The sequence below is a fragment of the Corvus cornix genome, chromosome 10 (assembly GCF_000738735.6).
Source record: "Corvus cornix cornix isolate S_Up_H32 chromosome 10, ASM73873v5, whole genome shotgun sequence".
NCBI classification, from domain to species: domain Eukaryota; kingdom Metazoa; phylum Chordata; class Aves; order Passeriformes; family Corvidae; genus Corvus; species Corvus cornix.
Window position 1 is genome coordinate 16983969 of NC_046340.1, and position 26813 is coordinate 17010781.

Here is a 26813-nt window from a genome sequence, read left to right on the forward strand (position 1 = left end):
GCTAACATAATCCACACAGGTAAGAACTGGCTGTTTCGGTTAAGTTCTGGTTTATACTGCTTGGAGAAGGCCAAGTAACGCTGGTACAAGGGGAAAATGAGAAAAGCAGATCTAGTTGAGGTTTCTTACTCATTGTGTGTGTGTAAGGATGGGTGGGGCACAACACGAGGATTAAATGTATGCATTGGTGAGAAAAGACAGCAACTGCAGTCAAACTGCTGCCTTAATTCAATGTATTGTCTTCATTATACATTGTGGCAGAGGGTGGAGAGTAAACAAAAGGATCCTTTGGTTAATGTAAAGCATGCTAGCATGACCACCTTTTTTAGAAGCTCCTTGAATTAGTACAAGTAATTCCTAGATGTGTATCAAGGTTTGTATGTTGTATGAAACATATTTAAATATTAGTTTCCCAGTTAATTTTTTCTCTATTTGTACAATGCTTGTTAGAAAATTATATAAATATATGGTTTCTGTACAACCTGTAAAATATATGTTGGAAATGTTACTTACCTAATAGATCAAATATGACAAGCTTGAAGGATGAGGGTTATGTGAGGAAGATCTATGGTTTTGTGTCAAGGTAACATTTGCAGCCATTTAATTCACAGTTTGGTATCTATGACCTAATGCTGCTTGTAGCTACACAGTTAGAAATGCAAACTAATTCCATGGAGTGTAGTCAAAGTAGTTTCTGATGCTGTGAAGAATTGGATCTTTCATGCTCTGATTTTTTTCCCCCTTGTGTAAACAGGGTGAAAAAGAACAAAGGGTAAAGAATGGCATTCTGCCAAGGAGATTAGTGACCACCAAGACATCTTTGATATGAATATTTAAAGTATCTCATCTGAAAATCCATACAGAACTGTCAGTTTCTAAAATATTCTTCCATGAAATAGTGCAGTGCCACATAAAATACATTGAGAGAGATGCTTTCCATGTCTACTCAAAGGTCACACAACAGGCAAAACCAGTGGCAAAATTGTGTTTCTCACATTAGTTAATGTAAGAGAAAAGGTCTAAAACTCCTAATAATATTCAAGAGTTGTCACAGCCTTAGACTAAAAAAGTCCCCACTTTTATGCTGGTGGACTTTATTTGCTCTATTTGAAAAGGAACTACATTTTGGTTTTGCAAATTGCTGAGTTATAAAACTGTTATTCTGCATTGTCTGGTAAAGCTGTAACACAACATCTATACTTTTATTACCACTTAAAGGTTACAGCCATAGAGTAGGAAATTCAGTAACAAGCTAAATTTGAGGCCAGGTAACTCTTTAAAAAAAAATCTGGCACATACCTCAGACCGTGCACCTTACAGAACAGAACATTGGATGACAGGCTAGACATGAGCTGGCAATCAGTGCATGCAGCCCAGAAAGCCAAACGTGTCCTGGGCTGCATCCAGATTCCTGTGGGCAGCAGGAGAGCGGGGATTCCACCCCACCTGCAGAGCTGCCCCAGCCCTGGGGCCCAAGACAGGAAGGATGTGGAGCTGCTGGTGTGAGTCCAGACGAGGCCACCAAGTTGATCAGATGGGTGGAGCAGCTCTGCTGCGAGGAAAGGCTGAGAGAATTGGCATTGTTCAGCCTGGAAATGACAAGCTTCAGGGTGACCTAATTGTGGCCTTTCAGTACCTAAGGTGAACTTACAGGAAAGATGGGCCACGACTATATGGCAGAGTATGAAGTGATGGAGGACAAGGGGGGACGGGTTCAGATTGAAAGAGAGCAGGTTTAGATTAGCTATTAGGATATTCTTCCCTGTGAGGGTGGTGAAGCACTGGCACAGGTTGCCCAGAGAAGCTGTGGATACCTCATCCCTGGAAGTGTTCAAGGCCAGGTTGGATGGGGCCTGGAGCAACCTGGTCTAGTGGAAGGTGTTCCTGCCTATGGCAGGCGTTGAAAGCGGATGATCTTCAAGGTCCTTCCAACCCAAGCCACTCCACGAACGCCGGCGCTCGCCTCTCTGCCGGCCAGCCGGGCCACTGGCCCCTGGGGCGGGCGGTTGTCCGCAAAGCCCGGCGGGTGGGGAGCGACGCGGACGGGAGGGAGGGAGGGCGGCTGCCCGCAAAGCCCGGCCCGGCCTCGCGCGGAGCGGAGCGGGAGGCCGGCCTTAAGATGGCTGTTGTGCGCGGGGCGCCGCTGCTGTAGCGCCGCGAGGAGCCGCCCGCCCGCCCCGCTCCGCCGCGCCCGCCATGGAGTGCCCGCACCTCGGCTCCAGCGTCTGCATCGCGCCCGACTCGGCCAAGTTCCCGCAGGGCTCGCCCTCCTCCTGGTGCTGCAGCGGTGAGTGCGGCCTGCGCTGCGCGGCCCTCCTGGCCCGCGGTAGCCCGGCCGTTCCTTTGTCCTCTCTGCCCGACGGCGGGAGGGCGCCCCGCGGGCGGGGGAGGGCCCGGCGGCGCGCGGGAGGGCGGCTGCCACGGTCCCCACCCGCCGGGGCCGCCCCGCGGGACCCTCTGAGGGGGGCTGCGCCTTCCAGCCGCCGCTGTCCCCGCGGGGGAGCCGCGTGTTGAGGCAGGAGTGGGGGCTGCCCTCCCACCCCCGGCCCTGCGCCGGGCTCCCAGCGCAGCGCTGTCCGGCCCGGGGCAGGCAGCGGACTTTGTCCCGGCGGGGCCCGCGCCCCCCGCCCCGCCGCCGCGGAGCTCTGCGGGGCCGCGCTCCGCGCTCCTTTTGTCTGCCGGAGGAGCTGCGTGCTCGGCTCTGCCCCGGGACCGTGGCTGAAGGGAGACGAGCCGCTGGCAGCTGCAGGGTCAGTGTGTTCTTTAAATCTGCCTGAGATTACTTTCCTTTTTTTTTTTTTTTTAATATACGTTTTTGGAAGGACTTTGGAGAGTGTAGTTTTAATAAGACTGTTGCGGTGGAACGTGTCGCTTGGGACCCCCGTTCAAGCCAAGGAGCATCTCAGTGAAGGTGGTCTGTGGGGGTTTGGGGGTCACGCTCACCTACCTGTGAGTCGGTAGGATTGTAGAGGTCGTCTTTTTTTAGTACTTTGCTCTTTGATTTAATAATGCAAATATCCTGTCGTCACTACTGTACCTCGCATGATCTTGTTTGTTCAGGGGCTTTCCCTTTAAACGTGCCGTGCGCCAGGTGTTACAAATTTAGCTTTCTGCACAGATAACCCGCGATGTTTGCTGTCGTTGTTTGTTTGCTGTAGTTGTGTTTAGTTGTGCCCCGTGTGAAAGCAGACACAACCACCTCGGTTTAGAGTGGGAAGTAGGCCCCGCTTAGAGGAGCAGCGGGACTTGTGCCGGTGGGCGCTGGAGAAGAAGCCTCCTTTGGGAATGACCGACCGGGGAGCACTGAAGGGCTAAATGTATTTTAAGGTGTTCCTTTTTTTTTAAAGGGAAGATGGTTGTCCTTTGTCTCGCAGTGTCAGTGCCTTCGTGTGGGAAGGCTGCTGCTTACTTAACTTCTTCCCTGATTGCAGTTTCCGGGAGCCAAGGTGTGGTAGCGTTGCTGCTTCCTTTGGCAAAACCAGTTACTTTTCTCTGTAATGCTTTTGATTTAGAGGGTGTACACTTTACAGTGGAGTCATGCAGGGAAATGATTAGGAGGAAAGGAGAAGTACAGGAAAAATTGTTGTCCCTAATGGTTTTTTACCAAAAAAAAAAAAAAAATTATTGTCAAGGAGTTTAACTTTTAACTTTGAAAGTCCATCTGTTATCTTCAGAATATCAAGGGTAAGCAAAGTTGTCAAGAAGAAGTGTATGGCAGTAGGGAACCAACCTTCAGAGAACTTAAAAAAGATAAAAGTACCAAAACTAAAAATACATGCTAAGGTATTAATATAACTTCCTAGCTTAAAATAATAGCCAGTTTACAGCTACCATGTTATGCATTCTGCTTCTCAACAAAGAAGTTCAGCAGTTAGAACAAGTTTTTCTTTGTTGTTCAGAGGAGTTTCTCCCAAACCAGCACTTACAGAGAGAGCCAGTTGCTGGGCAATCACCTGATTTATTTTACAGCACTGAGGCAGGAGGAAGGTGTAAGGGCTCTTCAGGCACTGAATAATGATGGCACCATATCTAGGGGAGTTTTTTGTTTGTAATGCTTTTTAAGAAAAAAAAGGTAAGTCACACAGTACTCGCATAGATAACTGTTGAAATCTTAACAAGTGGCTAAAGAAAAAAACTCAGTAGATTGAATTTAAAACAGTCCAGTGAACAAACAGCAGGCTTTTGTTAATTTAAAGCAAATGAAATTGTGGGGTTTTTTTTAAATTAATGGTGCATTTCTACTAGTATAGTAAAGCTGTAGTGCCTCAGTTCTCACTTCCAGCTGGTAATAACGTGATTATTGTTACATTAACTCTGTAACAGTATGTAGAGTACTGTCATCTTTTTGTTTGTACTCACTTTAGTAACGTCAGTTTTTTTAAAGATAGGTAATACGGGTTTATGTCAAGTCACAGTAAATACTATGTCTTATTTGCTGGGTTTGATGTAACTTTGTAATATAAAATTAAACAGAAAATGCTGCGTGTAAATTAATACCTTGTTAAAATTTAATGCATTTCCTATTAATTTTGATGCTGTTTTCTAAGGTTGTATGGTTTTAGTTTGGTTTGTTGGTGGTGGTGTCCCAGTTGTAGAAAAATATTTGGAAGGCAGTTTTCTGCATTCTGTAATTACAGGGCATCTCTCATCAAGTACATTGTCTTAAACTAACTCAGAACTTGCCTGTCCTGTTCCTAGTTGCTGCTGACCTTTCCAGAAAAAGGTAGTGATCCAGGAAACTTTCTGGCAGCCACCTGATGTGCCAGTGATAGCAAAACGTTGCAGAATAGGTTGGAGAGTTGAGTTTTAGTTCAGACTATCAGTGGCTATTTTTATCATTATCTGGTATTCTAGAGATTTGTGGGGCTGCAGTTGCCATGCTGAGTTAAGTACCTTTTCCTTGTCTGTCCGAAAAAACTCCTGGTTGCAACAATAACTTCACAAGGTAATAATGGAGGCACTTTTGAGTATTGTTAATTGATCTTGAATATTGTGTCATTGTGTAATGGAGGAGTGTTGCATTTGGTGCTGGTGTTTGGAAGCCAGGTTTACTGAAGGTACGAGTTGGTTAGAGGAGCATGTGCATCAGCCTGAGCTGCTCCTTTTGCCCAAATGTTTCAAGTTTCCCTTGAAAGCTTCCTGCCGGAGTTGTTTTGGAGGTCTTGTGATGAGGGAAGATTCTTAAAAAAGCACTGAGAGGAAGCATTGACAACAAGGGTGTGATCCAAATATGAGTGGTTTTGTTTTCAGGTAAAAAGTAATGCTGTATGTTCATTTTTCAGTGTCTAGATCTTCTGTTACGTTACTGTTGAGTAGTTTGGAGGTCAGAGAGTTTAAGGCCCCCCATTTAGAAAATGGTGTGCTTTCCCCTGAGTATTTAACCAGTTAGGCTTGCTCTGTACAATCAGCAGTGCAGAAAGCAGCATGTATTTGCTTTGAGGAGCTTCAAGATTATCAAAATAGAGCACAGAATGATTTTTTTGCAGATCTATAGGCAGTTCGTTGTTGTAATGGGGCATTTAGGAGGAGAAATATATGCAAAGTAGAAATGGTATAGAAACTGAAAATGGCTTGTCATTTCACTGTCATGTGAAATTATGTGTGCAGATATCTGCTAATTCCAACAGGATTGCAGTCTTTCCATGCACTTTAATTTCTGAAGCTTCTGCTGAAGTTGGAAGCAGAGTAGCTGGAGGCATTGGCAGGACTGTGTCACAGACTGAAGCTGTTGAATTTGTATGATGTGCCACACCTTCAGCACTGTTGTGCAAATCATGTAATTATGAAAAGTACTCTGGAATAGCTCAGATGTGGTATTTCTTAACAACTTTTCATAGACTCATCAAACCACAGGGAGCCCTGCCTCACCTAAGTGAGATTGCAATCTTCTAAGCACACCTGTGGAAGTCTGGAGAGGTTTTCCAACTTTTTTTCTGTGTGGTTGAGGATTCATTAATTGTTCTCACTGGGCTCATTGGTTGTTCAGTATAGAATCTGATGTTCTGTCTTTAGAAGAATAACTGCAGAGTGATAGGATTTTGTCTGCTGAGATAGAGATTCTGTGATTTTTGTTTTTTTTAAAGGGGAATTGCATTTGTGAAGGATGCTTAAAACTTACTTTTCAGATCACTGTCAGTTGAATAGTTCTTTTTTCCCCGTTAAAAAGCATGATTTTGTTAGGTATTGGAGAGCAGTTCTGGCTGTAGACTGGTATTTCCTGCAAAAGCTGAATATATGTGTCTGGCATTTGCATTCTGATTTCTGTTGTATAAGAGTTGTAATTGCACCAGTGATCAGAAACATACGTTGTGGGATTTAGAAATGACACTGGGAATATGAAAGACAGGAGAGCCAGCATTGGAAGCTGTTTGAGGCCTAGTGAACAGTGATTATGGTGGAAATCCACATGCTGAGTTAATGACTTTTTTTGTGTGTGTTTAAGTTACTAAAATATTTGGTAAATTCAGTTTGTTCAGAATAACCCCACATATCCTTGAATGCTTATTTAGATTTGAGACCAAATGTTTTAGGCTGAGTAGACCTTTCAAGAACATGACTGCACTGGGTCAGGCTGCTTGTGATGGTTTTTTTTGTTAGCTGCTTCCCTGCCTGCCCCCCCTCCCCCCCCCCCATCAGGTTTTGTTTCCTCAGTTAAATTAGTCGCACTGTTCTGCTTTCACTGGGGTAGGTAATGCTGTTCTGCCACGCTGTGATTTTTGGCTTTGGACTGTTGCAGTCAGTGCAAACACAAGTACAGTGTAAAAGTGCAGGTACAGACTTTAACCCTCTTGGCTTTCCTTTTCATCCCAGCTGCTTCTTAGTGTTGCTTCTTCATTTCCGTAAGTGTTTGTGTCTCTGTCTGCTTTTCCAGTTTTATTACTAGAGGTCCTGATTTCTTCTGTCTTTTTGTGATTACTGTGATATAGGAGGAGGGAAAACTTGCTGAAACTGGAGAGGGGGTAGGTAGGGACCTTATTCCTAAGAAAACTTCAGTTCTCTGCGTGTAAACTCAGGGTAAGATCATGGACAGTGTGTGGACCTAGTGGTCTGTATTGTGTGTGTGAGGATTATTTGTCACCCTACATCTGGAAAATTAAATTGGCCTGGAAATTGCCAGATTTATTCTGAAATTTAAAGGACAAAGTAAGTATATATATATTTTAAAAATTACCCCTTTTTATTCAGTCACTTTAAGTCCAGAGTTGGGTAGTCTTTCACCTTTTTATTTCTCTGGGTCACTGCTATGCAGGAATGCTTGTTAGTAACTCTTTATAGGTTGTTAAATCTCCTTAAATTCATTCCCTGGCTGTTGTTTTAAGTTAGCTTGTTAGATTTGGTTTTTTTTTTTAGACACAGTCTTGTTTTCCTTAAAATTGTTTTGGTGTTGGCTTTCTTTTTTTTTCCCATTTGAATTGGTTACTGATGTGTGAGCTGACCATGGGTCAGCAGTTATCTTGGCCTGTGAGATAGAGCACAGTGCTTTGGAACTAGTTAGAAGATGCACATTTATTGAGATAGGATAAAAGTCTTAATTTTGGTCTCATAAATTAGATGTAAATTTCCTTTTAATTTAAAAAAAGGTGAGTCTTTGTTTTCAGATACTTAGTATCTTTTAAAAGTAAACTTAAATTGGTGGTGATTAATATTTTCTAGATTTTCTTTTCAAAGTTTTGTTTATACTCTACTGAACAAAACCATAATCCATCACAAAATTTGAACATTAGCTGGGGGAAGAGATGCTTCAGAGGAAAGAAGTAGACATTTAATATGTTTCCTTTGAGAAACTAGATCTAATCTTCATGATGATTTTGAAGATAAACTTTGAAGGACAAATTTTACTACTGACTGTTCTAAAGTGTCCAGTGTTTTGAAATGACTCTTTGAAATGTAGCAAGTAAGGAGACAGTATAGTCTGAGGCATTGTGGAGGCAGGATGAGACACTCATGTGTGCATGGCAGACTCTTGATTTACCACAGATTAGGGCAAATCTCATTACAGCTGGTTTCAATGTAAGCAGGATGATTTTCACCTGCCTTTCCCAAACTCTTCAGGGTATGCAGGTGTTAAACAGTATCAGTGCATTATACTTTGTTTGTCTTATCGTGTCAAGGTGTTGAGGCTGACAGACTTGTTAATTTTTTTTTTTTGTCATGTGTGTGTCTGAGGTTGACAGAGTGAAAGTTTCAGACCCAGTGTCTGGAATGAAATTAAGCTTTGAGCTATTTCTCATTTGATCAGTACCACTCACTTCATTTAGTAACCTGCTCATGCTTTGCTTTCTGTTTTACCAAACATTCCTTACCTAGGTAAAAAGTGATTAAAGGCCACTAATTAAAATATTCCATGAAGGGTAGAAAGTGCAATTTAATAAAAAATTTGGCTCTGAAAACTAGTTAAGGCTGTTCTGATTTATACTCCAGTATTGTTGGAGGAAACGTTTTATTGTAGAGTGAATCGGAATTGCTTTATGGTGCCCTTGTTATGGGAGTAGTGTAAGATTTTGTCCTTAAAAATTCTTTTCCTTGATTATAAGAGGATATGTTAAATGGTACTTGACATAATGACTACACTTGCCATTTAGCAGTCTTATCTGGTATGTCAAAGCAATCCTCTGGTGTTACCCCCTTTGGAATACCTTGCATAATTTTGGATCTTGTAAACCTAGTTTGAGATTTCTGTGGAAGATTTAATTACCCGTGTGAATCTAATCCCAATACCCCCAGGCAGCCTGGCAGAACAAGGTGGTGGTTCTGGAAGTTGGCCTGCCCCCAGTACTGCAAGCAGACAGCTTTTTGTAAAGCAAGGTATTACTCTCGGATTTGGGGATGGGGGTTGAAGGTCCCTATCAATATCAAACAGGGAAATACTGATTTTTGGAGGTACTTGGTAGGTGGGAATATGCGCATCTGCTTGTCTGTGTCAAAATAGGTGCATTTTCTCAAAACAGCCTTGATCCTTTTAAATTTTTTGGGTTTTTACCCTTCAGTTCATGTTTTGATTTGGTAATGTTTTCACCCACCAAGCATTTCTTTCTCTTTTTTTTTTTTTTTTTTTGTCACATGGATGGTTTAATGTGTCTTTTGCTGATACTGGGGAAGTAGGAATGCAACAGTGGCAACTACAAACAAACAGATTATTCACTAGATTATATAAAGAAAGCAAGAAGACTTCTTTCTGTCTTTCCCCTCTTTTCCCTCCTATTCCCAGCTTGAATATTTTGACCTGCTCTTGATTGCTAACTTGTCAAAACGACATTACACTGTTGGCTTTGCTGTGTTTTTTCTGGCTGCTGTCTGAAAATGAGCGTTTATGTGTCTTGTTCTAACAAAGATTGACTAACTTTTTTTTTGTGGATGCTACTGCTATACTGAGGAATAATAGCTGTTTTTCTGTGAAGGCTAAAATACTCAAATTTAAAATATATGTATTTAAATTTGTATGCTAATGAGTTATCAAAGTAGCCAAACAACTAAAAAATGTTTTTGGAGTGTAAAGGAGAAATAGAGGCAGTAATTTTTAACAAAATGCTTTTGGCTGTGCTTGTTCATTAAGATCAGACTGTCTCTAATGTTTTACTTTTTCCTTTTTTTTTTTTTTAAATAATAATGCATACTTTTCACTTTGTTTTCAGGTAGGATGTGCTTTTTCTGGTATATGCAGGAAGATCAACTGCTGACACATCTACATTGTCCTAAAGTTTGACTGGACATGTAGAAAAATTAAATTATCAGAAGAAATCGCAGTAGTGTAGCCTGGGAGCTGAATGTCTGTGTGACTGGCAGTGCTGATTCTTTCTGTCTCTCCCTCCCTTACCCAGAGCAGCAGGGCAGCGAGCTCGGGATGTCTCTGGATTGCTGCTGTGAGTGACCTGACTTTGGTTTGGCACCTCCTCCCCCCAGTTTGTTCAGCCACTTCCTGGGGAACTGTTTACACTGGTTAGAAGAAGTTTTCCTGACCTCCCTGTCTGCTTTTCTATCACTGCACTAAGAATACAGGCAAATAAAAACGCCTGCATTTTTGTAACATTCCCTGTTTCTCAGTGTGGAATTCTGATTGCATAATCCGAATGCCAGACTGAAGCCACTGTGGTCGAGTGTAGGGGAGGGGAATTCCATGCAGATGAAGCTGGTCACGTTGTTCTCTGATATTCTTCAGCGTTAAGAATGTGTTGGGCACTTCAGTGACCTACTTATTCTGTGAAAAGTTGTTCACCTACCCGTGTTTTATGTTCTCACTCAGTTGTTGTTCAGTATATCTAAACTATCTGTGGTTTTCCACTGTAAATGGGAATGGTTCAATGTAACCATCTGTGAAATTTCCTCTGTGAGACTGAGCAATGCTTTTATTTGGCACAAGGAGGAGGAAACTACATGTACAGGTGTGCATGAGCACAAATAGTAGTTCACAAACTATCACTAAATGACTTGTCTCCTCACTAGAAACTCAATCTTTCTGATTTTGGCTGAAAGATAAAGACAGAGGAAATAACTTGGGGTTTTTTCCATACCTGTAAGTGAGGGTTGTTTGTTTCTTTCTTTGAATGTTCTTTGGAGTCTTACTTGAATGTGATTTGAGTCAGGATAAGACCTGATACTGTTGAGACTTTTCTTCATTGGGAAAGAAGGGTTTAACATTTTTGTATGTTTAGTAATGCTTACCAGGAGACTTGCTTCCTGGTGAATTCTCTTGCTTTTGATACAAATGTAATGGAAATTTCATCTTTTATTAACTTTTCCTTTAGTTATGTGTGTGTTAGCTCATTTTAAAACAAAGCATTTAAAGTAGTATAATTGCAAACCTTATCCCCTTCTGTCTGGTTTCATTTTGACTAGAATGCTGTTTTTCTAAAATACGCAGTAAAGATGTCTAACAAATTAAACTTACGTAAAATATTGTTAAATAGAATATGTTTTCGTAATGATTAAGAGTTTAGAACAAATTCAGTGCACTTATGAACATCTTTTAATGGGACTGAGGGAAGGATAGAAAGAAAAACTTTGTGAAATAAGGTTTGGAAACAAATGGGAGTAGTCTTTAAAACCTAGACAGTAAAACTAGCTGCCTTATAACTGTAGAACGTCTCTAGTTTTCAAAGCCTGTAATGTTCCTTTTCCCTGCATTCGTTGTTTAGAATGGGGCTTTTGTCTGCTCAGAGGTTAAAAAAATACTCTTGTAACATTTACTTCTTTTTTCAGTCACCTGACTTTCATTAGTTAACTCACCTAGAATTGACTGGCCTTCTTAAAATGTGGGGCAGTTGCTTTTCCCAAATGCATATACACTTTAAACATTCCCCACCCAAACAAAAAAAAACCCAGTCAACAATCATACACATTTAACTCTGTCTTTATGTTCTAAGAACCTATTCCTAGATCACAAGATAGTGGTAGCATTCTTTCTGCACTTCTGGGTATGTTAAGGCCCGCCCTGTCTTTTCAGTACTTTTGATTCCTCCTGAATGTAAACATACATTAGGGTCAGATAATGATAAAGCTTGTGTGTTCACTTGAAGGAACTGCCTTTTTAAATACACAAATGAATGTCAGAAGCTGGGAACCTGATTAGTTGTGTTGGTGTACGTGTACTTAGGACTAAGTAACTTACATTGCCTGTTAGGGGTTTTTTCATGCTGCTGGTAAAAATACTGATGTGCCTTGGGGCTTTGTTTCTGGCAATAAAGTGGTTTTTTCAATGCCAGAGTGTCTTGATTCTGCACATATCCACGTGCCCTACAATCTTGACTGATGTTCTGTGATGAGGAAGACTTGTGATTTTTGCCTTGAAATGATGTTTATTGTATATGCTGGTTTATGGGCCAGAAGGAAAGAGTGCACATGGCTCTCTAATGTTGTGATTTGGTCAGTTCATCTTGGTGGAAAATGCTTGGTTCCAGTCTTAATTTTAACAACTGAGTGTTTCACGTGGTGGATTTTGAATGTAGAGTGCATGGATATTCCTTGCTGTGGAGCCTGCAGCCTAGGTGAAAGCTGTAACTGCTAAGCTGGGTGAAATGTTCATTCTCTCTCTTGCTTTGTCTCACTCTTCCCTTGAAGTACTTACTCATGGGAAGGAATTGTCAGTCTTCCCTCAGCATTTAGGAGTTGTCTGTAAAGAAGGCCTTTCAAGGGTAGGAGATACTTGCATTAAACTTGAGATGTTCACATCTTGAATGCATGGGGATTTTGTGGAGAAAACTCCTCCGCTGATTTATTCAGTCTTTGAAGGGACTTGTGCCTGCATCCAGAGGGAGTTCCAGAGCTGTAAATTCCAGCAGTGGGCAGAACCTTTTTGCAGCTCTAGCATGTAAGCCTAGAGAAGGGACCACATCCAACATCTTTGTCCCCTTGATGTTTCTCATAGGTTAATAACTTGAGTAATTCCCTACTTAGAATACCAGCTTTCATGGATGACTTAGACACCTGGTACCCGTTGTATATTGCATATGGGAAGTTTTATGTGTTTAATTTAGAGCTGTTTTGGCGAATCACCTTACAAGTTTTGTGTAGAGTGATGGGTTTGGGGATATCTTACCCTTGGCTGCAGTTAAAATGATTTAAAGGACTTGGGTGTATGGGCTAGTAGGCTCCGTTCTGATCTATGCTGATAAACTTAAAATTCTTTTGGTAAATTATTCAATCTGTTGTTTTCATCTCTAAAATGGAAATGGGCTTTCTGAGAAATGCTATGAATTCTGTGACTGAAAATCTTTGCATTTGAAATGCTATTACTATAGGGGTTTGTATAAATCCGATTAAATACTTGTGCAGAATTTTGTATTCTCACCGGGATTTTTGCTTGCAAATTTCTCTCACCTTTACTTCCAGATTTTTGGAAAAGGTAGCTTTCAGTCTGATTCCTTAGGCCTGATGTGTCACAGCAGAAGGATTGTGTTTTACAAAGAAGGGGTTTCTCATTTTGGTGTGTGGGTTGTTGCTGCTTTTTTCTTCACATGTTGCTAATGGAGACTGCCCAGCTCTTTTTTGCTTCAATTGTCTGGTTCTTTAAGGGGTAAAATGGAAGTCTGCCTACTAAATCATAATTAAACAGGACACTGAGGGATTTTTAAGGCAAAATCAAGTGAAAGGTATGAGAAAGGAAAAGTAGTCCATTTCTTGTAGCAGTATTCTTGTGGATTTTTTTGATAGGCACATGTGTGTTACATGTTGTATGTGCAACATGCTGTACTTAAGTAGCATATTGTATGCCTTTGTCAGCAAGTGCACGTGTTTGTGGGATGATTTTCTCAGCACAGTATCAGTGTACCACTGACACCACAAGTATGTAAGTACTGTTCCTTCTTCCTGAGTGGAGCAACAGTGGTGGTTTTTTGGTTTTTTTGGTTTTTTTTTTACAGTTTAGCTTGTTTCAGTGTAGCTGAAACTATGTGAACATAATGTTCACATATCTACTGTGTGAACGTAAAGTGAACTGACCAGAGGTCAGTTAGTCTGGAGATGTTTCTGTGCGGGTCAATGTGCTGTTGAAGTGTATAATTGGGCCAGTAACGTGGGAGTGCTGCTATAGCTCCTTTTGAGAGCAGAGCCCAGGATGTCTGGTAAAGGCTGTGGGGACTGTTTGAAACAGTTTAGTGACCCTAATCTTGTTTCTATTCAATGTGCTTTTAACAGAAGGACCAAAGTATTGCTCTTAATGTGCTGATATTTTGTGACCTTTTCTTTAGTGGTGCAATGAAGGGCTATTTTAAACCCTGGCTGTAAGCACAGTTCTGTAGCAGCTCTGGCCCGGGGTCACTCGCGCTGTGGCTGTGCTGCTGCCAGGTCTCTGGTGGACACTGCATCTTGCAGGTTTCTGAACTTGGCTGCTTTACAAAAACTGCTTCCTGTTTGTCTCTTCCTCTTCCTGCTGCTTTTTTCTATTGCCAGTTTCTCAGCTATGCAGTGTGCTGTTTAAACAAACCCATTAATTTCACAAGTTGGTTGTGCACTTTTACGTGTCTGTAACTTTCCTTCAGTGGCAGTCTGCATCTTTGCTGTGTAAGAAATGCAGTGTTTGCCAGGAGCGTTCATGCTTCGCAAGAGTGCACTTGGAGTCGGTTTTCAACAAGAAAAAAATAAGCATGAGAAGTACATATTTGCATGATTGTGGGGTAGGATGGGGTGGGGGACCCTGTGGTGAGAACACCAAACTGATTAACCATATCTTGCTCATTCTACTTGGCATAACTCAGTGAACCTTACCCAGTTGACTTACAAAAAGTGGAAGCTGCATGGATGTCTCTGAGTATTCCCAAAGTTATGTATGACTCTTTGCTCTCCTGGGGATAGATTGGTACTCCTCTTCATTTGGAGAGGGCTTTGTAAACTGAGTAACAAATCAGTATTCAAGTTTTACTTAGAGAAATCATTCTGTAAAAGAATTCTTCCTATTATATGATGAAAAATTGTGTTTCTGAGCTTCTGAATAAGATGATTTTGATGTAAAGTGGCAAATGGCAATGCCTCAGATGAGATTGTGGCATTGCAGCTTTTCTTTTGACACTTAAGTATTGTCTTTGCCTGACCACTTGAATTTAATTTAAAAATACAGCAAATTGAGGCAGTTGGTAACTGTTTCAGTAGCCAAACTTTTGTTCAAGCTGAGAAAGCGGCCAGTGTTCCTTGGTCTATATACCACTAAATAAGGCAGATAATTTTTTTTATGTGGTTACAATGTTTGAACATAATTTTAATCCAAAGTGAGGGATGCTAATGTAATGCACCCCTCTCTTTTTTAAGTAGTGCTAAAACAAAAGCAAGCCAAACCCCCAAATCCCAATTGGAAAACTGGTTATGGAAGGAATACATCTGTAGCTATACAAATGGGTTTGAAAGTCTTTCCTCATGATTTAGTGTAACTGTCTGACCTGAAAGTCCAGAACACCCAAGTCTGTTTTAAGGGTCAACTTCCAGGGCTGTGTAATGTTCTTCTGAATTGAGAAGGATTTGCTATGGATCTCTCCCTCTCACTTCTGGTCTGCTTTGAAGCTTACTGCATTCATGTCAGTACCCCATTTGAAAGGAATAATGTGCAGTATCTTTACATATGAAGCCAAACTGTCTACCTCTAATTTAGATTATAGGTAGTTCTGGACAGTGATTTGTGATTTTGCTGTGCATTCCATGGTGCCTGTCTTGATAGAGTCCTGATTAATGCCTGAAGCTTCCAGTGTAATTAAATTTATTAAGTAGCAAGATGGTGACTGCTTCAGGATCTGTACTGAGGAATACCTGGAGAGCCAGGCTTTCATGCAGCTATTTACTGAGCTAGCCTCAGAGAAATACAAAATGAAGTCTTCAGCAATGTGTTAAAAAATCAATTGTGTAATTCTCTGAGAATAGAGCAATTTAATTTAACAGAGGTCACAGATTTAATACTGGATTCTGTGTTTAATCTTAGTGGGAGACACTTCCATGTGGTATGAGTTCTTTGTGGGTGGAGATGTTTGTGCAGAAGATAAACTACACATTTCTGATGTGATGCAATTGGACCAAAGTTCTTCCTAAAAATTAAAGTAAACAAATGAGCCATCTTTTCCTATTCCCTGATATGAAAGATGGAAAGTTTTAGTGTATGTGATTTTTTTGGCATTGTGCAGAAGTTGGACTTGTTTGCTGACTTTGTGCAGAACATTTAAACCTGCAGAATGAGCACTACTTTGGTATAATTTAACACTTGACAAACAAGCAGTACAGGTACTTAAAGTACCTTAATGTGAAATTGTAATTGTCTGGTAGGAGTGGAAAGTAGGAGTAACAGTTTCCATCATAATGCTTTGACCTACTGGTTGAGAACCAGTTCCATGCATAGATGATAACATAGTGAAAGCAAACATGTGATTTCAAAGTGGGAGATTTCTGTTAGGATTTTAATGCTAGGAAGACCTTTTAATGTTCCTGGCATGGAAAGTGTAGAGTAGTGCTTTGTTCACACAGCATTTGAACACAGATTAAGTGCATGAATGGTTTTGGCTTCTTTTTCTTTCCTTCTGGTTCATATTTTACATTGTAGTTTGTGAAATTCAAGCAAATAAAATTGTATCAGGGTAGACCAATGGTTCCTTTAGCCCATTTTTAATTGATAATGGCTGTTTAAGATTTTTCCTTTCTCTTCTGTTTGCCAGTGTTAAATTTTGGGTTTCTTAGTAACATTTTGGTCAAATTAGACAAACTTCTTCCATGTTCCTGACTTGAAATGTAAACCAAAACAGCTCTACCTGGCTGCTTTCTATCTATTGCAAGCTGACCATCACAGCTGTGGGAATAAACAGCTTTAGAAATAGAAAAATTGAGTTTTGGAGAACCAATGCCGGAAAACTGAGACATATGAAAAAATGTGTTTCTCAAGTAAAGCAGCTGAAGGAACCAGTTCTGGAGCCTTGACTGGAGAGTTTAAAGTACTTACTTCAAAAAATACTTCTGGAGGATGTGCCTTTTTTCCCCCACATAGTACGGTAACATTCTCATTTTAAACATGCCTTGGATTTAGCTTTTGAGTTGACATACAGCAGCTATTTGTAATAATAAATTCAGATTCAAAACCCAGTTGTTTAAAAAGCAGTGTACTCTTTATTTTTTCCATCTGATTTAAATCACAAAGGTAAAATCTGGTAGTGGAAAAATATATTAGCTCTTCTAAATGGCTAAGCTTGTTGGTTCTCTGCTGTTTCAAAATTGACCCCTTCCTTTTTAATGAACATTTAATTTGATAAAGAAACTACTTTTCTTAGCTTGATGTTCTCCAATAGTCTTTGATCTTAACAGTTTGCTATGTACCATGGTTCATAGCTTGGTGAACTGTGTTTTGAGTTTTGCTACAAGTCCTGAATTAGCCTGCTCAGATTGATCCTACCCTGGAGCAGCTTCTGTGCTGCTTCAGTTCTTGTTTTAAGATGTGACTCCGGAAGGGGAAGGCTGTTCTCATGCTTTCCCACAATAAATAACAATTTAAGTAATTTACATGTACAACCAGTGTCAGTCCTATCCTCTTTGTCTTTCTACCCCCTGGCCTCACAGGCCTTCATGTTCCCAATCTCTTCTCTTTCCTCTGTGACTCTCTTGACTGGCTGCTCCAAGCAGCAGAAATTTATGTTGTGTAAAAAAATTATCTGTTATCATACCCTTTTGTATTTTGGGAATAATCAAAGTAGTATTTTATTTTTGTTTTCTGATCTTGTAGCCATGCACTTAGTGTTTTATTTTAATTTTCTCATCATATTAGTTGGGTATTTCAAAGTGTAATATTATTTTTGTAAATTTTGTGGTAATGGATAGTTAACAATTTTATTTCTCAAATCTTAAGTGCTGTATTTCATAGCATCCCTCTTTCAGTGACATGCTGCTGGGTTAGAATTAGAGTTGGAATATCCCATTTCTATGGCTCTACCCTGGGAATGGTGTTTCATCTTTTTTTAGTATTTGCCATTGGTTTTGTTTAAGCCCTTTAGCTTTAAACATCCATGTTTTAAATTTTCTAGACTTAACATCTGACAGCCAAAAACTTAGATAACATCTTCTGATGTCTTGAGTAAATTGTGAAGCACAGCACTGGTGTTACATTGAGGGTGAAGTCATTATGGATAAATTCTTTATCAGCACTGCAGAGTAGGAATACACGTTGTATAAATGGTGTGTATTATCATGCATTGCACAGTAATTTATTCTCTGTGCTTCTTATCAGATTGCCAGGCTTTCTTGCAATACCTTCTTTAAAATGGTTTCTTGTAGAACAAGTTTTATGAAACAGAAGTGCTATAGCTTTTTATCCTGTGTTCACTGGACTGTCTTATTAAAAGCCAAAAGAAAAAATCAGAAGGTTTACCAGTGGTTTTGTCCTTCTGATTTTTTTGTATTGTATTTTAAAATCAAGTAGACTTCATTCATTTGACCTTTTTTTTTTTAAAATCTTTTATAGTGTGCCGGTCAAACAAAAGTCCCTGGGTCTGTCTGACGTGTTCGAGTGTCCATTGTGGAAGGTGGGTACAATGTTAGTGTGCAAATCTTTTAATCAGACTTTTATCTTTCTCCTTTATTGCTTGACTCTCACTTCATTCAAAATTTCCCTGAAATAAGCCTTTTATTATCTCATTTAACATTGCATGTTTATGCTTAACGTGGTTCTTTGCTACCTTATGAGAGTCCAGAGATTATACTCAAGATATGGGGGTTTTATTTTGTTGGGTTTTTCAAGTAAAGTGGACAGTAAATGTGACTGCTCAGTTCAAAAAGTGTCTGGAGAACTGGTAATTTATTGTAAAGTTGCACTCTGTGGAAGATGTTTCTTTTGTGTTAAGATAAACCCAAGTAAAAATTGTTGGAAAGCCACAGGTTGGCACATCTTATTTTGAGAGAAACAGCAACTATTCATCTGAGACTGCAAATAGCTTAAATGTACTGCAGTGTAGTTTTGGACCTAAAGTTATTACCATAGCATGTAAGAACTAGCTGCCATCAGAATTCCTTCAGGCTACACCTGCTTGATGTCTGTATTAGTTGAAGTACTCCAAATACATCATAGATGAATGATACAGTAAATGCTGTTATTTATATGTCAGGATAATTGTAGAAAATGTGCTGCTACATAAAAGTTTGAGATGCACATACTAATGGGCTGCAGTTACTGTGGACATTTAGACAGTGTCTGAGATGCAAACATGTTTTCATCTGTTGGGTAACATATGTGTTGGTGTGCTGTTATTCTGGGAAAGCATCATTAAACTTAGTGACTTCATCTTTTTAAGTGGATTGAATAAACTCAAGGTTTTGTTTGTTTGATCTGGGTAGCAGTAAGTGCCACAGTTTTAGTAATGTATCTTAGAATTTTTGACACCAACTGTTTTTTCCCCTCTATTTATTTATTTAATAAATCTATACTTGGTGAGACCTAAGAGAGCGGGAAATACTTCATGGTATGAAATAAATAATTGGAATATTTTAATTGTTGCTAATCTTAAAAAAAATATTATTACTGTCCACAAATGGCCCTTCTTACATGCAGTTGGTAGACACTGAGTCAGTTATTCATGCAGTTTGTTTTGTCTTTCCAAACTGCTCCCATCCTTAGAATGGAAAATAATTGAATGAGAAGATTTAATATACCTTGGGGCTCTTGCATTTTATAAGGACACTTCTTTTTAAATTAAAGGTGCTTAATTTCCTGTATCTCAGACTTTGGGCATGAAAATGCTCATTGTGTCAGCAAAAGAGCTGCAGGATTTTAGATTTCTTATTCCCTTATGTAACCACAAGCTCCAGAGCCCTTCAAGTTCATGAACAGGATGACTGTAACATTAAATCATGCTGCAAAATTGGAAAGCTGAAAATGGGGGTGCTTTCAGATGGGGGTCAGCACTCTCTTAAAGGGATCCCAAACACAAGTGCTGGGGGGAAAAAAGGTGGAGCATTAAGAAGAGTATATGGGAAAGTAGTACGGACTTCCTGCACTTACAGGTATGGATAAAGGGAGTTTAGGATTTTCTCAGTTGTGGAAGTGCATTAGACTGTTAAGAGCACACATCCTGGGATTTGGTACAAGGAGATGGAGGGGCTAATTTGGACCACATGAGAGAGTAAAGGGGGAAAACGTTGGAAAATTTAACCAGTGTTTTCACACAAGTGAATTGTCTTTTTTAATGCCTGTGTAAATATTGGATGCCTTTTTTATTCCTATTTTTTAAATGAATGCTAATTAGCTGTTTAGAAGTATAAACTTATTTCTTTTTCATTTATTTTAGATATGTGAATGGCCATGCAAAAAAGCATTACGAAGATGCACAGATTCCTATGACCAATCATAAGAAAACAGAAAAACAGGAGAAAGTTCAGCATACTGTGTGTATGGATTGCAGTAGTTACAGTACATACTGGTAAGGGTTTAAACACTGTAATTTGACAACTTTTTATATTCTAGCAGGTGAAAACATCAGACTCTTGTGCAACAGTATATTACACACATTTTTGAACATTTCATCTTTTGATTTCCAGACCTGTATTTTTAGAACACTCTGCTTTTGCATGTGCATTGTAGCACTGGCTGTGGCTAAACTCTTACACGTCAACTGACTTAAACAGAAGAAACTTTTCTAAATAAGTGCTGTGGGGTTTGGAGTTGCTTCTGTTTGCTTTGGGGTATGTGGAGACCCAAACCTCTTAATTGCAAAAGCTGTTTGGTTGTAGTTACTCCTTCCATCAAGCTGGTGGAAGCCTTTCACATATACTTTATTTGTCAGGATTCAGAAAGTAAAGTATTACACTGTAGTTCCTGCCCAAGAGATCTGAACTCGAGTTGTGTTTGTATGTGTACCTTCTGTGAGTCCGGGAAAGTGATGGATCCTGTTGGGAAGCAGCATCAGGTCTCTGGTAAGAGTAAGGAGAAGAATCAGAAACGTTTCTTTAAATAGCACAGTGGCCTGGGCTGATTCCTTCTGTGGGGTTCTTGGAGTGTGATAAGCACTGTTTAGGGAAACTTAATATTGATGCTGCTAATGTTGGATTCCCCAGTGTACTTGTTCCCCAGGGGGCACAGACTGGGAGTCAATGGAGAGCACTGCTTTTTCCCTCAGCGTCCTCCATCCTCTTCCCCCTTAAGCAGACCTGTTGACAGGTGCTTCCCCATTTGCAGGTGCTCCATGGTTTCCTGTGTGGTGTTACTTGTGCAGTGTGGGTTTGAACAGTGTAAATCTTGGGGAAATCCCTGTTACGTTCTTGTAAAATTACTGGGTATGTAGCTCCTCTAATGGGTATTTTGTTCAAATAATTGGGTGTCTTTTGGGTAGTCCATCAGGAAAAAATCTGTTTGTTGAAGTTTGGGTATCCAGTTTTATGAGGAATGCTTCTGTAACACATACTTTTATCCCCTGCAAGTAAAACCCCAGTTAAGTGATTTCACCTGAAGAAATGTTTGGAGCAACTCAAAAGCTGCTCAGATGGTACAAGCAGCTGTAGGCATTTAAACATAGAAGAAAGGTTGGAGTAGCTTTGTGATGTAGGGGAATTTTGCTTTTATTTGCATTTTATTTTAATGACCAGGATTTTTATCTGCTCCTGTGTGAATACATGAGAAAACAGACAAGTTTTCTAAGGGATACATGTGCACAGGTTACCAGCATTGCAACAGCTTTCGGAAGCTAGTTTCACTTTCCCAATTAATACAGGTATCACCTGAGTTCTATGTTGTGGCTTTTTGTTTTGTTTGAATTATGCCCTGTCTTCTAGTCATTCTGAAGGTAATAATCTGTGGAGGAATTTTAGTGGGGTAGTTGAAGTCTTGATTATATCTCCATTATGACAAATAGTGTTCCAAACTTGCTGAGGCTTGATGAGTTACAGCAGCATCCTGCTGACCTTATCAGCAGGATAAGTCTGAGCACCCTGCTGACCTTATCCCAAACCCCGTGTGGGCATTACAAAGTACCAGCAGCCAGACTGGGGGCTGTGGGATCTGTTACTGACCCCAGCTGTGCTGGTGAGGGGCAGGCAGACCTGCACCTCGGGGAGGCACATGTTTCTGGTAGAACACAAGGGAAGCAGTTTAGCATGTGATGTGATGTCTTTTCTGCTGTAGTAGAGGCTGAGTCATCTATGGATGAACTGGAACTAATTGTAGCCAGCTTTGCTTTGGAGAGTTCCTGTTGTGGGTAGTTCACCAGCAAATTATAACTCCTGTGCTAATGTGAAGCTGAACAAGTTTTAAAAGCAGTTTATCTTTGTTTTCATTTAGTATATTTCAGGTTTTTCCCTCACGATAATCAGAAAAAGATACTTGAATTTGTTACTGCACCCAGTTGAAATGAGCACAGAAGTTTAAAGATGAAGCAGAAGGCATTCAGATCAACTTTTCCCCCTTTATTTTGGACAGTACTGTGGAGGCTGCTGTCAAATAGCGGTGCCAGTTAAAGCAAATAGTTCGGTAAAGTTGAGACATAATTAGTTATTGTGGAGAGTGAGTTTGAAAAGGCTGTTTTGTTAGGTTTAGTGTGGACATGAATCCAGTAGACATTGCTAAGTTTATGCCATGGTGGTTCTTTTAAGTGAACTTTTATGTAAAGGTGGATATTTTATGCTACTGGTGTGGGCTGCCTCAATAATTTGAAAGTCAGTAAAATACCATCTTACGACTTAATTGAATTTTACTTCTACTCTAAAAATAATGGAGATATTTTGATGCAGTGCTGGCTTTTATGTTTTTATTTGCAGTTGTGTTTACTGCACAAAGTTGAGTAGAATACTCTTATTCCATTTTTATCCTATGGATCCCAATTTACTGTGTTTGTTGGCTTGCATGATAATAGCAGTGAACAGGCTTGTATGGGCTTTCTAAGAAGGCAGCATTTGATCCTTTGCCTTCCTTTGGCCATGTCATAACCTGTCATGCAGTCTTTCCAGAGGGTTTTGTTGTTTTACTCTGTCCTTCTATTCAACTGCTCAGTCTTAACAGTGGAAAAGTTGAGAGAATTTGTTAATATTTCATTTATTATGAGAGTACAACTCTCTTCTTGATTCTTTGGTCACTTTTGAGACAATAGATGCAATATTAAACCCTCAGACTAAGTTACGTTTGAGACTTTAACTGCTGAGAAAAAGAGAGTCCTGAATTCCACTTCTTGGAGGTAATCAGCCTTTCGGTTAGTTCTAAAGTACTACACACAAAGAGTTTGCAAGAAGTACAGATCTTTTTTGTCTTCAAGCTATCGTAGGATGCTTTCCCCTGCTGTGTTAGTTGGTTTTTTGTGCACGAGAAGTAAAACGATATGTGTAAGAACCCTGCTTTCCTGAAAGAGGACTCTTGTAAATTGGTTTTCTCTGTGCTAGTGCACAGACAGTTGGCACAGAAGAAGAAAGGCTGCCTTGTTTATGTATTTGCATAATATGTTTCCTATGTTCATTTAATCCCAGACACAGTTTGCAGGTCAGATTTCTCACCCATTACCCTCCTTGTTATCCCTTAAAGGGACACAGTTGTGTCGGGGGTGTGTGTGTTCCTGGTTGGTGTAAAAAGAACCAACTGTCAAGGACTTAGGAAAATTCTTTTTTAGTCTTTGTGAGGATGGTTCTCTTTAAAAAATAAACCAGGCTTACTGTGCTGGTGCCACGAGCATTGGAAAATGAGATTGCTTAGTACTCTTATTTTGCATTCTACAATCAGTGAAAATAGGAAGAGTTAAAAGCCTTTTATCCAGACAGTAGAACTTGACCTCTTTGTTTACTCATATAAAGTGTTGGCATAACTAAGGAAACCTGGGTTTTCTTAATTTTTCCTATCCTTCAAATTCTTTGAATCTAGTCAGGGCTTTTAATCACAGCATGAAGTTTTGTCCCTCCTAAGCACTCCTGTTCCCAGCAGTGCGTACATCCACTGGCTTGCTGCCATTTTAGAAGCAAATGAGGCCAGCAGAGACCAGGCCTTGGAGGTAGCAGAGGTACTAAAAATAGAGTGTATAGAGGAAAATACTGTCCTAAGCCATATAAGGGACCCTCTGGAAGGTATAGAATTTATTCCATGCCGTTGCTGTTAAAGCATATTGTAGAGCTGCTGTGTGCAAAAAAGGTGTTTGTTAATTTGCGATAATCCTGAGGATCACAAATTAAACATCTGTTTTGAATGCCAGCTTCACATATAGGATGTAATTTCTCAGCAGTTTACCCTTAAGGTGTATGGGCTTAGCAAATTTAAGTAACTAAAACATAAACTACTTCTCACTCTGTTTACTTGGTTTATCCAAAATAGATTGGAGGTAATGCTGTTATTTCTAATAGTAATGCTGAATCCTCAGTGTTGCAAGATAGGTGGTTTAAAAACTCTGCTCAGTAAAAAGAGAAATAGAAGTTTGTCTTGATTCTGAGTGAAACTTACAAGTACTTTTCCAGTGTTGGAACGACCCTGATATTTACTGATGTATTTGGTTTTACTCTTCCATCTTGGGGCAAGTACTAAACTGGTATGTGAAAATAAGGTTAATGTGATCTTCAGGGCATGGGAGCAATTTAATCATCTTTCAGCAGTAAGTTCCCATAGAGGCTTCCATTCCCTGCTTTATCAACAGTAGCTAGTCCAGCATTAGTAGCAGTGTAACTGTGCCGGTGTAGCTGGGGTGTTCTTGCTCAGGAGGGTTCCAGTCTGGGTGTTCAGCTGGCTGGGCTGGTGTGCTCTGAGGGTTGGCCTGGGAGACTGGTGTCCTGTGGGAGTGCAGGAGCACCTCATTAGGTCATTGTAGGTGGCTGAAAAAGCTGCCAAGGACTAACTAAGACATGGCTGAAAAAGCAGCATATTAACAGACTTCTTCCCCCTCCCAAACTAACTTGGTCTGTGGCCATCTTTAAAAATGTAAAAAAAAATTCCCTTACTGGTAATCTTACTAATTTCTAGATCTTGTGTAAGTACCCATAACTGCTTGAGAGTCATATTAATTTCTCTTCTTAGAGGCAAAAATCAGAGGTCATGAACAGACTTTCTCAACTCTGTAGCCTTTTTAAGAATGTAGTGTTCGAAGGAACACTGGCATTACTGCAGATTTTTGCAACAGTGTTGTGAATTCCAGTTGTGCCTGAAGTCAGTAGCTTCGTTAAATTAGGAAGCAAGTGTGGATTTGCTCCAGCAGAGGAGTAGCCTGAGGTGATGATGATGTATTTTGTGTTTGAGTCAGTCTTGTGCCAAAGGGAAAGGAGAGACGTAGTTACAGTTCTGATATTAAACATATCCAAAGTTAATTTTCCTCACAGGACATGTTCACTTGTCTGCCAAAATTTGAAGCTGTAATTTGATACTTCACAGTATGTACAGAAATTGATGAGTGATGGAGTGATATTTGTGGTTAAGCACGAGGTGCAAGTTGCCACAGACTTCTGGCCTGACTTTGGAAAACTCAGGTGATCTTAGTCCATCTTTCCTGCTGTTTTTTCAATAGCACCAACTTTTATGTTTTGTGTGTATCTGTTCAGCTCTTCAGGTTTCAGTGATAACTTTACAATGTTAAAATAGTTCAAAAATTAATAAAAGCTTTGTGTTCTGGTTTACTAGGTGTCAGTTGGTCTTTTCTGATGAATCTATGGATAGACTACTGAGTCTGCTTTTGGTTACACTGTTTGAGTTTTTGTTGAGCTGGTATTCTGCCTTGGGCCAGGCAGTATATCATGCTTTTGATTTCTAAAGAACTAAACTAGAAGAAAAGCCATGTAGTAAGATGTTGCTTGTACCCTCTTTTGCTGGACGGGGGTTCTCGGAGCAAACCAAGCTCAATGTGAGGTGGTGTGCTCCCAAGTTCTCCTCATAATCTTTGAGTAGATGGATCCCTTTGGTGCTTCCCATACATAGGCTTGTGTGATTTGATCTGCTTCACTGAGGTGCTTTGCATATTCTGAAAAATACTTTTCTTGCAGTTATCGCTGTGATGATTTTGTAGTCAATGATACCAAGCTGGGCCTGGTACAGAAGGTCAGAGAGCACCTACAGAACTTGGAAAAGTAAGTAGTTTGCATCCAGACTGCCTTGGGCAGACTTGTAATACTGCATCATTTAAGTGGTATTTGTTTCATGTATGTATATTTATCTAATTATGTGTATCTTAATCCTTCTGTGTGTCTTTGAACTGTGTGTTTAGAAACCTTTTCATCGCTAAGAAGCAGAGGTGCAGAACAAATGGATTTAATTGATCTCATGTCTTGTTTCTTATACAGTGAATCTCGCAGAAGCAGCATATGATAATGCAGTAATTTAGATATCAATTAGCTTTATTTCTGCCTAAACAATAATGCCTTTTTCCACATAAATGAGAGAGATTTTTCAGAATGAAACAGATAGTGTTGTCATAGCTTTGTCCAAAAACCACAATAAGCTTTTATTATCAGAGAAATTGAAGCAAAAGTACAGGTGGAAGTAGTCTTCATATTAATTGTATAGTTTGATTTGCTAGCAAAAAGATTAAGAAGGCTTATGAACTTAGAACTGTACAGAAGAGACATTTTTTCCTTTGCCTCTGACTGGTGCTGTTCCACTGGAAAGCAGATAATCTGATCTGGGTGATGTATGTGCTGTGGCCAGTCCTTAGGGAGAAAAGAGTGCTTGCACAGTTTGCCTGAAAGTCTTACATAATGCCAAGGGGAAATACACATGCATTCAGTGCTTCCAAATACATCAGGATGCCCCTGAGTTCCACCAGGACTCCTGCTAAGAAATTGCTGTGGTTCGGGGAAATGTCTGGATCCTCCCTGAGTTAAGTGTATCGATTATTTGGTAGGTTATATTAATATTTTAATTATTGTCCATTTTCTTTTGGTGGCTTTGTCAGGTGCATAATGAGATGTAAAGATGTTTAAGCATAATGAGAAGTGCACACAAGTATTTTGGAAATGTCCAGGAGACCTTACTTTTTGGGAGGTAAATGATACTGTGCAGGCTCTCATTCTGTCTAATGGTGGTTTTTGAATGTTTGGAGGGCTTTTTAATTAAAAAAAAAAAGAAAAAACCTACCAACCAAAACCCCAAACCCTGAACCAAACTACGATTTCACTATTAAATTAGAGAGAAATCATCAGCTGGTTTAATTGAGGGGCCATTAATTTCCATTGATGTGCAAAAGAATAAATGATTATTTTTGTCACTTAGTATTACAGAAATGTTACAGTTTCATGTATTTTTATTTAAGTAAGAGAGGTCAGCCATAATTCACAAGTGCTAACATTCCACATATTCTTGACTTTTGGTAACTTAACTTCGTCCTGATTTTTGGAAGTTCTATTCTTAAAGACTTAGATGATTCTCCTGACAGAAGTATTTTATTTCTTTGACCTAGGAAAAAGATCAGTATTTTAGATGATTAAGT

General features: G+C 39.9%; 1 protein-coding gene across 3 annotated transcripts in view; it reads left to right on the top strand.

Moving 5' to 3' along the window:
• The first annotated feature begins 2087 nt into the window (after positions 1-2087).
• The window catches only part of USP3 (ubiquitin specific peptidase 3), a 40893-nt gene continuing 16167 nt past the window's right edge, over positions 2088-26813 (top strand). Inside the window, exons 1-4 of one of the 3 annotated variants that reach the window (XM_039557591.1) lie at positions 2088-2287; positions 17912-17972; positions 19731-19862; positions 25372-25455. In XM_039557591.1, coding sequence (XP_039413525.1) covers positions 2197-2287; positions 17912-17972; positions 19731-19862; positions 25372-25455 — 368 coding nt within the window. In that variant the 5' untranslated portion in view covers positions 2088-2196. Of the gene's footprint in view, positions 2288-6652; positions 6771-9826; positions 9861-17911; positions 17973-19730; positions 19863-25371; positions 25456-26813 lie in introns of those variants that run through there. The other 2 variants (XM_019280765.3, XM_039557592.1) reach the window with 2 other exon arrangements.